This window comes from Populus nigra, chromosome 5, assembly GCF_951802175.1.
Source record: "Populus nigra chromosome 5, ddPopNigr1.1, whole genome shotgun sequence".
NCBI lineage: Eukaryota > Viridiplantae > Streptophyta > Magnoliopsida > Malpighiales > Salicaceae > Populus > Populus nigra.
Window position 1 is genome coordinate 12241744 of NC_084856.1, and position 15364 is coordinate 12257107.

General features: G+C 31.3%; 1 protein-coding gene across 1 annotated transcript; it reads right to left on the reverse strand.

The window, feature by feature from the left end:
* Positions 1–6319: 6319 nt before the first annotated feature.
* On the reverse strand, positions 6320–12202 carry LOC133695413 (aspartic proteinase 36-like). Its single transcript, XM_062117402.1, has 11 exons — positions 11664–12202; positions 10849–11276; positions 10583–10739; positions 9773–9855; positions 9573–9669; positions 9320–9392; positions 8951–9157; positions 7552–7676; positions 7258–7359; positions 7076–7173; positions 6320–6746 (listed from the first exon to the last, which is right to left on the reverse strand). Exons 1-11 carry the CDS (start codon positions 12045–12047, stop codon positions 6575–6577), a joined length of 1926 nt encoding a protein of 641 aa, XP_061973386.1. The 5' UTR covers positions 12048–12202; the 3' UTR covers positions 6320–6574.
* Positions 12203–15364: the final 3162 nt, after the last annotated feature.

Here is a 15364-nt window from a genome sequence, read left to right on the forward strand (position 1 = left end):
CAATAGCCTTTGGAGTTTTACAAACATGATGTAAAATACAGAAATGCAAGAAAATAATTTTTGTTGTGTTTAAGAAATTCATATGAAAACATATTTTTGAAACTTCCAATATTTTATATATAAAAAAACATTCAAAACATGTTAGGGTTTGACTGTATGCAACACACAAGAAAATATTTTTTTTACAACAAACACTCCAGTGCTTAAGCATAAATGATAAACCACGTTTGTGCAGGGATGATGCATTCACACGTCAAGACACTATTTAAGAGGGAAAATGCATTTAAAGAGAATTATATTTCACTTGAACAATACAAACACAAAGGAAAATGCATGCAAAGAGGTGAAAAGAACAGACCTAGAGAAAGATGAAGGAGCTACAACACTGTTGAGGGCTTGCTGGCTAGTCGATTAGTGTTGCCGTCTGTTCTAGCTCTTTCCCCCCAATTCTCTATTCGTCTCCTGAGTTTTAACCTCTGCAACCTTCATCCCTCTCTCTCTACTGGTTATCTTCACTTTCTTCTCCCCTGTTCTATAAATTTTATTTGCAGAAAATGGAGCAACCCGGAAGGCAGCCCCTGCTTCTTTTCTTGTTTCTCTTCTTTTTTTTGTCTTTTTTTTCTTCTCTCTTCTACTGCCTGCCTTCCCGATCTCACAGTAACGCCAGAAATGAAGGGAAGAAACTCCCTCTGTTCTCTATATTTTCTTTCTCCCCTACTACCTGCTTCTCTTGCATTTTTTTTTGTCTTTCTTTTCTCTTTTTTTTCCTCCCTCCTTCAGTAGAAGAGGCTTATATAGCCTAACATGCAGCTCTATTTAGGAAACAAAATATTACATTAATTCTAGGTTGTAATCTTGGATGAGAAAAAAATAGGAAACCAGAATATTTGATTCTGATTATGTAATCATCAGTGATTTCTTTCCAACTTAGAGGATCATACGACTCCTTTTCATCCTTCCATAGCTGGGACCATGAGGCACCAGCTGTTTCCTTTGAAATAAGGCAAAAAAAAAAAAACGTGGTTTGCAGATAAAATGAAAAAAGATAACTGGGGTAGCTATACAGAGAAAAAGGAAAGAATTGCAGACGAGGAGGCATTGTTTTCCTTTTTTGATCTATATAACAATTGGTTGATTAATTGTTGATAAGAATTCTAATCTTTTGATTGATGGTTGATTTTATCATTCTTTACTAATTGATGGTCAATTCCAGCTTTCTTTATTAATTGACTAAGTAAATAACTATTGTTTTTAATCACATAACATATGAATGATTTATTCTTAGTATAAACATGAAGTTAATGATATTAAAGTACTTTTCATTCAATTAGTGAAATGCAAGAATTGTCTCGCATAACCAACATGTTTGTTGAATGTGTATTATAAAAAATAATAAAAGATTTTGAGGTTTGTAAAGTGAAATCCGTTATTCCCTTACACTCATGCATACTATGGACATCACTTAAGAAGAATAATGATTATTAACAATTTTTGTCCCTAAAGCTTTTAAAAATACCAATCAGATGTCTTCACAATTTATTTATTTTTGTTTATTTTTATATAAAATTATTAAAATGATAGAAAATGATTTTATTGTGCCATAGTTTTCAAATAAGAGTAAAGCTTTTTCCGGAAAAATTAAGATTCACTTTATAAATAATTATATGTAAAATTTTTTATTTTTATTTTTTCATACAATTGCATTGAAATAATCAAGACATTTTTTTCGTTTGCTTTTGAGGTATTAATAAGGTTTTTATATGAAATAATAAGCTTTAGATAAAGAAAGTATTATTTGTCAATAAAAATGAATTGGTAATGACAAAGAGTCTTCTCTATATAAATAATTTTTTCCACATAAATTTATATCATTTCAATTCTTTTGAATTTCTACTTAAATGGCTTTGAATTTTTATTTAAAAAACCATTATATTGATAAAAAGGTCTGGATATTTGAAAATAAATAAATAAATGTATAAATAAAAAGAAAGAGATTTGACTAAATAAATATATTCTTACTCTAAAATTTAAATAATTAAAATCCTTTCAATATTTTATTTTAATAGTCATAAATTAAATAAAAACAAATTTTCAAAATCATTTTTGTATGTTAAAAAAAACTAAGAGTGCTTAGTCTTTTGTTATAGACCCAGATTTAATACTTTGTGGATTAGAACAATGTAATAATCATTTTCTCTTTCAAAGAAAAATCATTGAATTGGCTAATATAGTTTTTTCCACAAGATTCCTTAATCATTATCAGAATGATAGGGGATAAATCAGTCTTTTAATATTTTAATCACAGTGTAATGAATAAATTACATGTAAAAGCATAAAAAATATTAAAGGACTTCTTTGAATTTTTAAAACATTGACTAATTTATCTTTAGAAGAAAAAAATATAACTAATGTCTAAGGTTTTTTTGTATTTTTATTTTAGTGTTTTTTATAATCAAGTTGACTACGAGTTGGAGTGTGCGACATCCACGCCAGTGTGTTGGATATGCTGACACTTTTCAAGCAGCGCGTGCAACGTCTTCCAGTTGCCAAACACTGACTTCCATAGTGACATTGGAAGCAACACATCAAGCTTTTCTAGGTGTTAGGCGTGTGTCAGTAGATGATTGACGATGTGGCTCTAATGAATTATTTTCTTCTTCTTTTTTTCTCTCTCATCGTCTAAAGTTTCATGCTTGTCCTTCCAAAAATTAAAGGTGTCCCATTAGTTTGTATTGCATCAATTTTGGACTTTTATTTTTTTCTACTGCCATTTGTTTTGCTTTTAATGTTTTTTTTTAATTTGATTTTTTTCAATTCCGTCTTTTAGCATTTAATTTCATTTAGTTTTTTTTATCCAATTAGGTCCTTATTATTTTTTTTTTATTTTCTTGATTTATTTAATTTTGAATTTTTTTCCCTCATTACTTTATTTCATTTAATATTTATATCAGGTTTGGTCCTCATTCTTTTGATTATTATTTATTTTAGTTTTTTTATTGATTTTTTTTCCATTTTATCCCTTGATATTTTGATGATTAAGAATTTTACTTAATGATTTTTTTGTGTTTGGCTTCTACACGGGTCACGGGTTTCAAAAATTAACCAGATTTAACTTTGGTTCTTTTTTAAAATTTGAGTTTTTTTTTCAATTTTATCATTTGACATTAAGTTATTGGATCTTGAGCTTCATATTTTTTTTTTCTCTTTCCTTTCTATGAAATTATCTTAATCTCATGTCTTGGCGTAGGTTAATCGAGTTAACTCGAGTTTTTTTGAACATATTTTTCAATTGCTTTTTTTTAGTTTTGTTTTTTATCATTTAGTTTGCTTGAAAATTAACCTTTATTGCTTTATTTTCAATTGCTTTTGTACGAGGTTATATTGATATCACGACTAGACCATAAACTTGACATTCAGACTTGAATTAGATTTTTTTTTAATCTTTTTTTTTCATTTCTTCCTTCTAATTTACTAGTAAATGAGTTTTATTTTTTTATTTTTTCTCTTTATAAGGTTATCATATTCTTTTTTTTTGTTTTATTATCAAATATAATTATTATAACCTTTTAAGAATATTTAGAAAATATATTTCTATAATATTGACAAGTTTTTTTCTCTAATTAGTTATCATATTTTTATTGGTGTTAATTTTTTGAAAATTATATTATTAAATAAGCTAAATTTATTCAAATAAGTAACCCAATCTCGTAAACTCTATCATCATTTATATATATATACTAGTTACATGACCCGCGCGATGCCGCGAGATAATAGTTTTTGTATAAAAATTATCAAAAAAGTTAAGATTTAAAAGTATTAGGTCTTTGTATAAAGTTATACCCAAAAGTCTTAAATGTGGCTGCAACGCCTGACCCAAGAGTAATATTTATAATATTAATAATAATATTAAACTTGCATGATCCAAGTTTAAGTGGGTCTGACTGCAATACCAGACCCAATAGTCTTGGATGAGGGTCTAGCTGCAAGATCGTGTCATAAAAGTGTGATAATTAAATAGATTAAGTAAAAAGAAAAAAAAACAAAAGGAAGAAAAAAATTAATGAAGAAAAAGAAAAAAATAATTGAATTAACTGGGTTAACCCTTTAAACCAGGTTAACCCATCAAACCTTGGATTCATGTCGTGAAAGTTTGATAACTAAATAGAAAAAAAAAATTGACGGGTTACCATAAAATTAACTGGGCTAACCTATCAAACCCGGGATCCGTGTCATGAAAATTTGATAACTAAATAAAAAAATTAAACATTAACAAAGTAAATTAAACAAAAGAAATTAATTAAAAAGAAAAAAAACAAATAAAAAGGCATCAGCCTTTTTACTATGGATTACAGTGTGTAGTCCACAGTTGAAGGCATAAAAACAACAAAAAAACAAAAAGGAAAAAAGAAGAAAAACTAAAGGCATCAGTCGATAACCAAATAGGAAAAAATTTAATATTGATGAACTAAATTAAATAAAAAAATTTTAAATAAAAAGAAACAATAAAAGAAAAAAATTATAAGAAGAAAAAAACTAATGAAGAAAAAGAAAAAAAATCTAAATTAACTGGGTTAACCCGTCAAACCTGAGATCCGTATCATGAAAGTCTGATAACTAAATAGAAAAAAATTAATATCAACAAACTACATAAAAAATTAATTTTTTTAAAAAAGCATCAGTCTTTTTACCGCGGACTGCACTGTGCAGTCCACAGTGAAAGACATAAAAAAAAGCAAAAAAAAAACTAAAAGCTTTAGCCTTTTCACTGTGGACTGCATACAATATTAAAAGATGAAATCAGAAGAACAAAATTAATGAGAAAAAAAAAATCTGAATCAACCTGGTTAACTCGCCAAATCAGGTCAACCCATCAAACCTGGAATTCGTGTCATGAAAGTGTGATAACTAAATAGAAAAAATAATTTATTATTAATAAAATAAATTAAAAAGAAGATTAATTAAAAAGGAAAAAGCAAAGAGAAAAAAAACCTACAGAAAGAAAAAAAACTAATGAAGAAAAAGAAAAAAATCTGAATTAATTGGGTTAACCCTTCAAATCAGGTTAACCCGTCAAACCTGGAATTCGCGTCATGAAAGTTTGATAACTAAATAGGAAAAAAAATTGACGGGTTAACCTATCAAGCCCGGGATACGTGTCATGAAAGTCTGATAATTAAATAGAAAGAAATTTAACATTAAAAAACTAAACTAAACGAAAAACATTACTTAAAAAGAAAAAAAAAAGCAAAAAACAAATTCCGGGTTAACTCGTCAAACTTTTAAAAAAGCAAAAAAAAATTTCCAGGTTAACTCATCAAACCAGGTTAACCCGTCAAACCCGGGATCCGTGTCATGAAAGTCTGATAACTAAAAACAAAATTAACATTAACAAACTAAATTAAACAAAACAATTCATGAAAATAAAAAAACACAAAAAAAGCAAAAAAAAACCCATAAAGGTATAAAAACCGAAAAAAATAAATAAAACAGAAAAAAATTAAAAATAAAAAAAAAACAGCTTAGCGTTTCACTGTGGACTGCACAGTGAAACACTGAACAGTTTTAGTATATGTTATTAATTAAAAAAAAATTTCAGGTTAACTCATTAAACCAGGTTAACTCGTCAAACCCGGGATCCGTGTTATGAAAATCTGATAATTAAATAAAAAAATTAACATTAACAAACTAAATTAAACAAAAAAAAGTCATTAAAAGAAAAATACACAAAGAAAAAGACAAAAAAAAAACCCCATAAAGGCGTAGAAAAAGAAAAAAAACAGAAAAAAATATGGAAATTTTTTTTTTTTAAAAGGAGAAGGCTGCTCAGCGCATAGTGAAACACTGAGCAGTTTTAGTTTATTTTTAATAATAATACTAAGAAAATAAAAATATTTTTATTTCCTTTAAATTAATGAAAATTTATGTTTTACAAATAAATACAATCTAGTTTTTCTTATATTTAATATTAAGAAAATAAAAATATTTTTATTTCCTTTAGATTCTTTTTGTATCTTCCATTGTTGTTGCTCGAAAATGAAACTCATATTTTTAGGAGGAGGTTCAAATGCTAAAGATTTAAAGTTATAATGATAAATATACACATATCATGAATTCCCCTAAACAATTGTTTCAATTGTTTTTAACCCATATCAGTTTTTTTTTAATATATATATATATATATTTTAGTTACTTCTTTTATATTCCCATAGTTGTTGAATAATCAGGCACTCACCAACTTGAATCCTGCGCGCGCGTGCGTGCAATTCAAAGCTAGAAAGGCGTGCTAACCCATAATCCTCACGCTCTGAAAAAAGAAGAGTAAAGAATCCCCCCTGCTCAATATACGAAGTTATGACTATTAAAATACAAAATTTGGACTGAAGGCTATTCTTTTGACACCGCCCTGTTTACTGAATAACACAATAAAGCAGTTGATAGGGCTGTTTTGTCTATTGATAAAATCTTGAGAAATTTGGTCACTCGGATTGCAGAATTTACAGCTTCTGAATCAAAGAACAAAAAAATTCTTACACACTGCAGCATAAATAAAAGAATTCATCGACCCTCGAGAAGCCTACAACGGCTGCAGTTCTTGCTCAGTAACTACTGCATCGACTGGTTTGTATGGATTCAATGCTCGTTGTCTGTGTCTCCATATAAACCATATTCCAAAAGCTAATAATCCAAAAATAAACGTAACAGCACTGGCCAAAACCACCAATAGAAAATGTTGCTGCCACCATGTCCTGCATAATATGATAAGATCACAATGTTTACAGAATACCATGAGGCACGAGCCATGCCAAAAACTAGTATGGCCTAAACTTCTTTTTTATTTATTTATTTTTTTAACGAAAAGGAAAAACCACAAGTCTCAGGTGATTGTATATACATCTTCAAGAACCATGAAATAAAATTTTACATACGAGGACATCACTCAATGCTATATGACATGGTGAGTTGAACACAAGTCACTAAAATGAACCCAGTTAATAAATAAAAATAATGAAGCAAAAAGAATCATAAACCAAGTGAAGTGGGGAAATAGCTGTCAACAAAATAAAAAATAACCTACCGTTTTGCTGAAGCCTTGATTTCCCAGTTAATCAAATGATAACTTCCAAATGTATCAGGAAGGTGCATGTGGTATTCAGCAACACGGGCAATTATGCTCTGTGGGGAAAACCAAAAACATCAAGCAAACAGTTCTAATTTTAGGCGTAGTCACTAGCTGTACTAACATACAAACAAACTTACAAGAGCAGTGACATTAGAAATGCAGTCAGCAGATCCGGAAGGGACTACAGCCCATTCAATGTACGAAGCATTTCCTTTTTCCATAGAATTCAGAATATAGACCTGAAATCATGCACCAAAAATTATTGGCCTCCTAAAGCAAACCTCAGCGAAGCCAGTATGAACTACAAAGTTGCTTTTTAACTAACTTCTTTTCCCCTATTGAGAAGATGATTATATACTCCCATATTATTTGCATCTACATCAATGAAGCAATATAACCTGCATTGCATTCCAATACAATACTTGTCTAACCTGTGAACTGTTAATGCCTAACTCCTGAGCAATGGATTCAGCAAGTTCTGAAATGTGAAGCTTCAGGTCTGAGTAGTTGACATTCAACATCATTTCAAAAGTTATTTGTCCAATTTTCTTTTCATCTGTCCATGAAAGTAAATCATTAAATATGACCAGAAAGCATCTTGATTGAACTATCATAACAGACCATAAGAGGAAACATGATTTGTTGAAGAGTCAACATGTGTATCTAGTATAACTTCAGAATCTTGGAACCTGATTCATCTCAACCGAAAATATAGAGTGAGGATTTAGAGCACATGCTTTACACTTGGGGACAGTTCTCTGTAAATGTTCTTTTACGTTTCACAGTTAGCTCAATTCAAACCAATGTTTCATGGCATGAAACTTAATCCCTCCTGTTCCAGGAGCCTGCTGGGTATGGTTTATTTCAAGTACTTACCATCATCTTTTTTAACATAAAATGGATTATTTATTCTATACATATTATGTAAGCAAACAAAGAACTTATAATGCATTTTGACTTTGTTTGAGTAAAAATATGAGTGAAGAATTATAAAGCATTTTGACTAAACTTGTGTAAAAAAAACACGGGACAAAATTTTGACTTCATTTGTGTAGAAAAACACGGGGGCAAAAACAAAATTTCTTCACTCAATGATCATGACTTAAATTGGAACAAAATCTAAAATATGACAAGAAAAATAATAAAACAAAATAAAATAAAGGTTGTTTACAATAGTGTTAAACAGATTTTTTTATATATAATATATCAGAAATGAATTATGAAAAAGCAATTTTTGAAATATGACTTAAAGAAACATGATTTCTACTCATTGATCATGACTCAATATGGAATAAAAACAAAATTATGACTTTAAGTTGTTTACAACATTGCTGTGAAAATGATTTCATAGACATAATTCTTAGAGCTAATATGTGAAAAGTAGCGTTTTAAATAACTCAAAGGCACTCACAAGTTATGCCAAATTGGCTAAATGTATATCTTTACTAAATGAGGAATATGGTGAAAGAAGATAACAAAAGACCAACTTGCCATGAAAAATCCAAATGCTTTGGCTTACAGAAAAAAAAAGTTTGAAATTGTAAAATTTCCTTAAATAAAAATTCAAGAAATTTGATGTCTTTGAAATTGAACAAATGGTAACAACCATGCATGGATTTGCAGGAAAAGTTTCATTTCATCTGAGCCCATGATGATTGAAACTCTGCTGAAGTGCTAGGATATTGAACCAGTCATGAAAGTTATGCTACTTAAGCCACTAGAACCAGAGTAGTTCCAATAGGTGTGAGCACAAAAAGGTATATGTTCACACAATGATTTCAAGTTCATTGCCAATATAAAAGTTGCTCAGAGATCTGGAACTTGACATACCTGGAAGACCATAATGTTTTTGGTCACCAGGAGCCATGGAAGGTGGCATTTCTGTATTTGAGTTATTTTCATTTGAAGATGAAGGTGCTGGGGGCGGTGCACCATCTACATTAAGTCTTTCCCATAACTCCGAACAATTAGTCTTCCAAAAACCAATCTTTGAATTTTCACGATCATACAAGACAAGAGTATTCCGGACAACAATTCCTGTTACGAACAAAAGTTCACAAGCCAACACAACTCAGGATTAGAAAAATACCTCAAGAATACATTGCAGCATACTGCTGATGGAAAATAAAAGGGCAAATTTTCAAACAGAGAGCATAATATAATAAATCATCGAAACTCATGCTCAGCAATTTTGCATACCTCCTAGAAGAGTGGTTGGGTCCTTTCCATTTTGGAATATACCCAAACAATATGCACCATGCACTTTTGAATGCTAAGAAAAAACAAAGTGAATAGAATAAGGACTCAATCAGTAACTATAAATAAAATAGCATAGCGAGTGAGATCAGAGAAAAGAAAAGGAACAAGGAAACATGCAGCTTTTTACAGGATATATACGTCTCTGTCCCCCAACCATTCTTAAAGAAAAATTCTAGAAAAACCAATTACTCACTCGGAATAAATAATTTTCTGGTGACAGTAACAACTTCTGCCCATTTCCAAATACCATCTCAACCGCTGGAAAGGAGCTTGACAGTTGGGAAATATCACTGGAGAGAAAATTATTTACCACTGTTAACTACACAACAGTGATGACATAAAAATCCAGTGATTAACTTAAGCTACAACCTTCTATTTATCTAAATGCAATACCTTCCAGCACCAGAAAAGCAAATGTCATTATAATTTGGATCAGGCCCACGAATGGGCTTTAAGGAATGAAGCTCCTTCATAATCTGCATGCCCATCTCAAAAGATGGTAACAACGAACACAATATTAGGAACAACTACAAGAGCAAGGAATCACAAATTGATGCACTATATCATTAATAGTCTATCAAACTAATCTGCTTTATTCAGTACACATTCATTGTGAAATCAGAGGTATCAAAAATATATTTCATGGGAACGCAGAGGATAAAAGAAAGAAGATGAGAATTAAAGTAAATGCTTAGCAATCATTCCTTGAAATACATGGATTAAGAATTTAAGAATAATTATGATGAACTTCGACCAACCTTGAATGTTTAGGAGAGACAATAAACATATCTTGGCATTTGGTCAAAATTTATTCTCATAAGATGGACTTAGTGATGTATGACAGCTTCGGGTAAAACAAGTTCTTAAATTGTATGATTAACAGAAACACATCTAAAAATCAAAATAACATAATTAAGAAACTTGCTACTCGTTGGCTGCATCACTTTTGGTGATATATATTGCCATAATATTAGATAGATGCAAATACTTCTTATTTTTGTTTGAATGCTACTCGAAATGCACCATTCATTAACAATGTCAAGGAGAAATAGCAGGCAGCTCATTCAACCTTATCATGTTATTTAGCATAGAGAAAAATGATTCTCCAACAGAATATTGTTGTGAAACAAAGTTCCACTAAAGTTCTGTACAAAAAGAGCCAAAAAAGAAATAAAGGGTAAAACTCAAAGAAAAGTAGCTTACAGCATCCTTAAATGACACGAAAGCTGCTTCTGGTAGGTAAGCATATGTTGTACCACTATCCAGGATAGTTCCATGTTTTCCATCAAACACTGTAGGATTTAGAGGCAATGGCTTTCCCGCAACATGTATCTCCTTCAGATCAATGTTGTAATATGGACTGTTGCCATCCCGAAACTAAAGTAAATAAGGGAGAAGTGCCAAATGTATTTGTTAGGAAAGTTTGAAAAGTGTTTTACCTCTAAGACAAAAAATCTTTAACAACACACCTGCGCACTGGGTCAGACTGGCTAAAAACCATGTTTGAAGGGGGTGATATACCACCAAGAACCATCGCACCTCCACCAATTCCCATTCCACCATAACATAATGAGAATGAATCGTTAATCACACCTTTATCAACAAGATGATCCACAATACTAAGATCCCCACGACCCAGTCCCATTATGCCATCAGCATGCTGACTGTAAAGGTCACCAGTTTCCATATTTTCACAACCAAAAACAGCACGTTGAGGAGCAAGTGCACTTAGATTGCCAAAGGATATGATGTCCTCACCAAGAACGCCACTGCTAGTACTCATTTCAGCATATTGTCTCTCATAAACACATTGTTGCTTTTCATCGTCGCAATTGCAATCTATATTACACTTTACAGATTGGTAAGTGCTTGACAAATCTGGTTGAAACTTTGGATCCTGGTGAAAGATAACAAAAATAGCAAAGAAAAAAAACTTTATTAAAAAAGAAAAGGAACATTTCCAGCGTTACAGAAGCATGTTGGACAATAAGTCATCCTCCAAAACGATGAAAGCAAAAGAAAAGAGAGGAAAACTATATTATCCCACAACGACTCTGTCAGCATGTTTTACACGCAGGTCCTTAAAAAGACTCCTGCCCATTAATCTCAACTAATTATACCACTGCACTGATGGCACAAGACCATCAAGTCTTACAACGCTCTTACTCCTTTCATTCAAATTGAATTATGCTCATAGTTTTTCACTAGATCTCCCATTATTTAATTGATACTTCCAACACAAAAACATTTTTGTTTCTAAAATTTAATAAAAATTAAAAGATACCTGGTGCCTGCCGCAGTGCTCACAAGAAGAACATGGAACGTAAGTAACACTACTGCCTGTATCAACAATCAGCGCAAATCTCTGTGGCGGCGTCCCGATCCATAGCCTTGTTGTATAATACCCGTTGATAAGGAGATCATCGTGGAGTCTCATGCGCGCGTTGGGCAGAGCATTAGCATTGGATCTCTGGAGAAGGCGACGCGTAGTGGAGAATTTTGTACACGGACTTGGAGGAGATAGAAAGAGTGGTAATATCATGGCAGAGCGGGAACTTTCGAGGAGGAAGGTGGTTCCATTGGAAGAGACGCCGTGTGCGGTGGTGGTGATGTAATAATAATAATAAAATTGAATGAAAAGGATAGTGAGTTGAATCAGTCGCGCCATGAGTGAGTTGGAGATGAGTGAAGAATACGGTTCCAGCTCAAGCGACGGAGAGGAGAGGGGAGGAGGGTGTGTCGGAAGGAAGGCAGCGTTGAATGCGTGAATTGAAATAATATTTATATTTATTTAACCTTCAAAAACTGGCAAAGTCTTTCTGGTACAGAGGAGCTATCTCTCTCCTCAACTTGACACCTCTTTCTTTTGGTTTTAAATTCTCAAATTAGTCTTCGATTATAACCTAAGTTTCAATTAAGCCACTAAAGAATGTTTTGTCTCAATTTGGTCCCCACAATATTAAAAATAATTCCTCAATCAGGTTTATCTGTGCAATAACGAATTGGTTATGAAATTTCTAAACCTGCACAGCTCAATACCTGTTTGAGAATCCTTACAAATAGTTCAAAGATAACTTGCTACAAAAATGGACATATGACACAATTTTTTTTCTTTTTCTTTCTGATACTATCATCTCTCTTAAGTATAAATTAAAATAAATAGATAAAGATACTTCTGCTGTATAAAACATTGCATCAACAAAAATATGATTGATTTCACAAAAATACATGTGGATTGGACTAAAATGTTTGTGAACATAAAAAAATATTTAGAATACATGAAATTATTTAATATTGTTATTAAGCTTGACCTAACATATCAAACTTGAAATCTTTTAACCTGATTATTTGCCTAACTTATATTTCAAATTAAACTGCATATGAATTGCTCTAATATGTCCTGATCAACTTGACAGATCCAAATAGAATCTGGATAACCAGCAAAAATATAGTTTGGCTTAAAAAAAATATTCACGATGACATCTTTTTTAAAAAATATTGAGATGATAACATATTGGATCGATTCGAGAGGGAGGCTTTCAATGAACTTCTTCGAGATACATGAGCTGAGGTGGACTTCAAGAGGATAATAAATAATGAAGAGCAAGCCTTGATTAATCTAATTCATGTTCAAGAAGGGCTTGTTGGTGGAACCAAGGCCATTACACAAGGATTGAGATAAGAAGACTCAAATTGGACAGTTTGACCTTTAGTTACTGTTTTGATCATAACTGGAGCTACATGTTGAATTTGGATGCAAATCTAGTTGGGATGGAAAGTAGAATTCTATACCCTTTCAATGATATATGGCACGCCTTCTAATGAATTAATACGAGAGAGAACCATTCATTTGAAGTTGGGCTTTGATGCTGTTAGTAGATTACGAGAAAAACTAACATTGTCTTATTGTAATTAGTTGGGCTATTGATCTATCTTTGTTTTGTGCGGCAACACTTGTTTAAGTTTCAGACTTGTTTATTTTATTTATTTTAATTAGTTGGGCTAGTTTTAGCTTGGTTTGGGTATTGTTTAAATTGGGTTTATGTGTGACCCATTAGGAAAACTAGGATTTCTTAGCTTTCTAGTATAAGCACTATTTGTGAAAAATATTTCAAGAGAGATTTTTTTGAAAAATAAAAATATTGCATCTCTTGGTTTTTTATTGAACTTCAACTCTTTAAAGAATTGACCAATCTTTGCTAGTGATTTTATATTTCTTTTGCTTGTCTCCTAGTGTAGGCGTTGTGATTGAGTGATTTATAGTCTTGTTGTCTTGGAGTAAGTCTTTCATTGTGATAAGCTCAATTTCATACTCAAACTTGGATTAAATAGATCTTGATTTCACAAATTCCATTAAGTTTCGTTAGGGTTCGCATCATTGTCTCTCTTATACTAGATGGTTGGTGTTCTCTCTTTCTCTCTCTTTTATTAGTGGTGATGACACTCTCTCCCCTCTAAAAGGCGACACAACACACTTTCTCTATATATCCATTACTTAAGGTTTGTAAACCCTCCCTTTAAGATCATAATTTATGTGTTTTTTCAATTTCCGTTTAGTTTTTTTATTTTTTTTATCCATGTTTCGGTTCTTATCTACATGTCTTTAAGAAATGTTAGGTGGAAATAATGAAGATGATAGCTATTTAAGAATGGTTGGTTTGTGAACTTTTTATCGGTTTTTATATATGGGTTTATGAGTGGTAACCGTTATTCAATTAGGGTTTTGTTAATTAAGGTTCTATTGCTTTAGTTGTTTTTTTTTTTGGAGAATTCAAAATGATTTTAATGTATGATGATTTTCTTAAAGAAAAAAAGCATTATCTTTACTACTTAATATCATTGTTATTAGCTTGAACTTGCTTTATTCTTCATGAAGTTTGGTACTTTATAATTATTTTCAATATGGTTAGTAATTGGTACTAGAGTTTGTGGTTTATGATGTGTTATTATATGATAAAGCACCAATGATTTACTTCTGATTTGACAATAACAGTGTCAAGGTAACAACAAAGTTTGTTTTAGTTCCCATAACTCAACTTTCATTTAGTCTTGAATTGTTAAACCAAAAGATCTAGCTTTACAATACTACATATGATATTATATTTTGATTTTTGTTCTTGTGATATTATCATAATATGAACTTGGATTGAATCATCAATCTTTTTCCTGTATATGCATATGAATTTTTATTCTCTTGAGTGTGTCAAATCAAAAACCATGAACCTCCAGTAGACAATTGTTACCTTTCTTATTTATGGTTTTCAATGATAATAGATGTTAGGTCATTCTTTTTACACAAAACTCATGTAATTAAAAGACCTTGAAATCTATAAATTTTGGTTTACACATTAGAGAAAAAAATATGATCTGTAATGGTAAACAAATTTCTTACTTGATTCCTATTGGCATAACATATATACATGCAATGGTGAATAAATAAAGATTTTTTGGTTCATAAGTCATGTTTCAACTTAATGAACCTAAATTTAACGAGCTTAAAAAACCTTGAGGATCATGCTTCCATGGGCTCAACCAAGGGATGACCTATCATCCTTTAGGCTCAGTCAAGAGAGGGACCCATCCTCTCTTGAAAATGCCCAAGGGAAATGACCTTTCTCCCTTTAGTATGCCTACGAGAATGAGCATCCTTCTTAGGCATGCCTAAGAGAATGACTATACTCCCGTGAACACACCAACGAAAATGACCATCCTCTCTAGGCATACCCAAGGGAATGACCATCCTCAATAGGGCACACTCAAGAGAATGAGGATCCTTTCTAAGGCATGCCCAAATAAAAGAGCATCCTCATTTGATACGTCCATGAGAATGAGCTTTCTCCCTAAAACATGCTTAGGAGAATGACCATTCTTTTACCACTAAAAGACGTTGTCCAAATGATATATGCACGTGAATAACATGGACTAATAGCTTTTTAAATTTAATATTAGTTAATCATCCTAAAAAGACCAGATTGCTTTTAATTG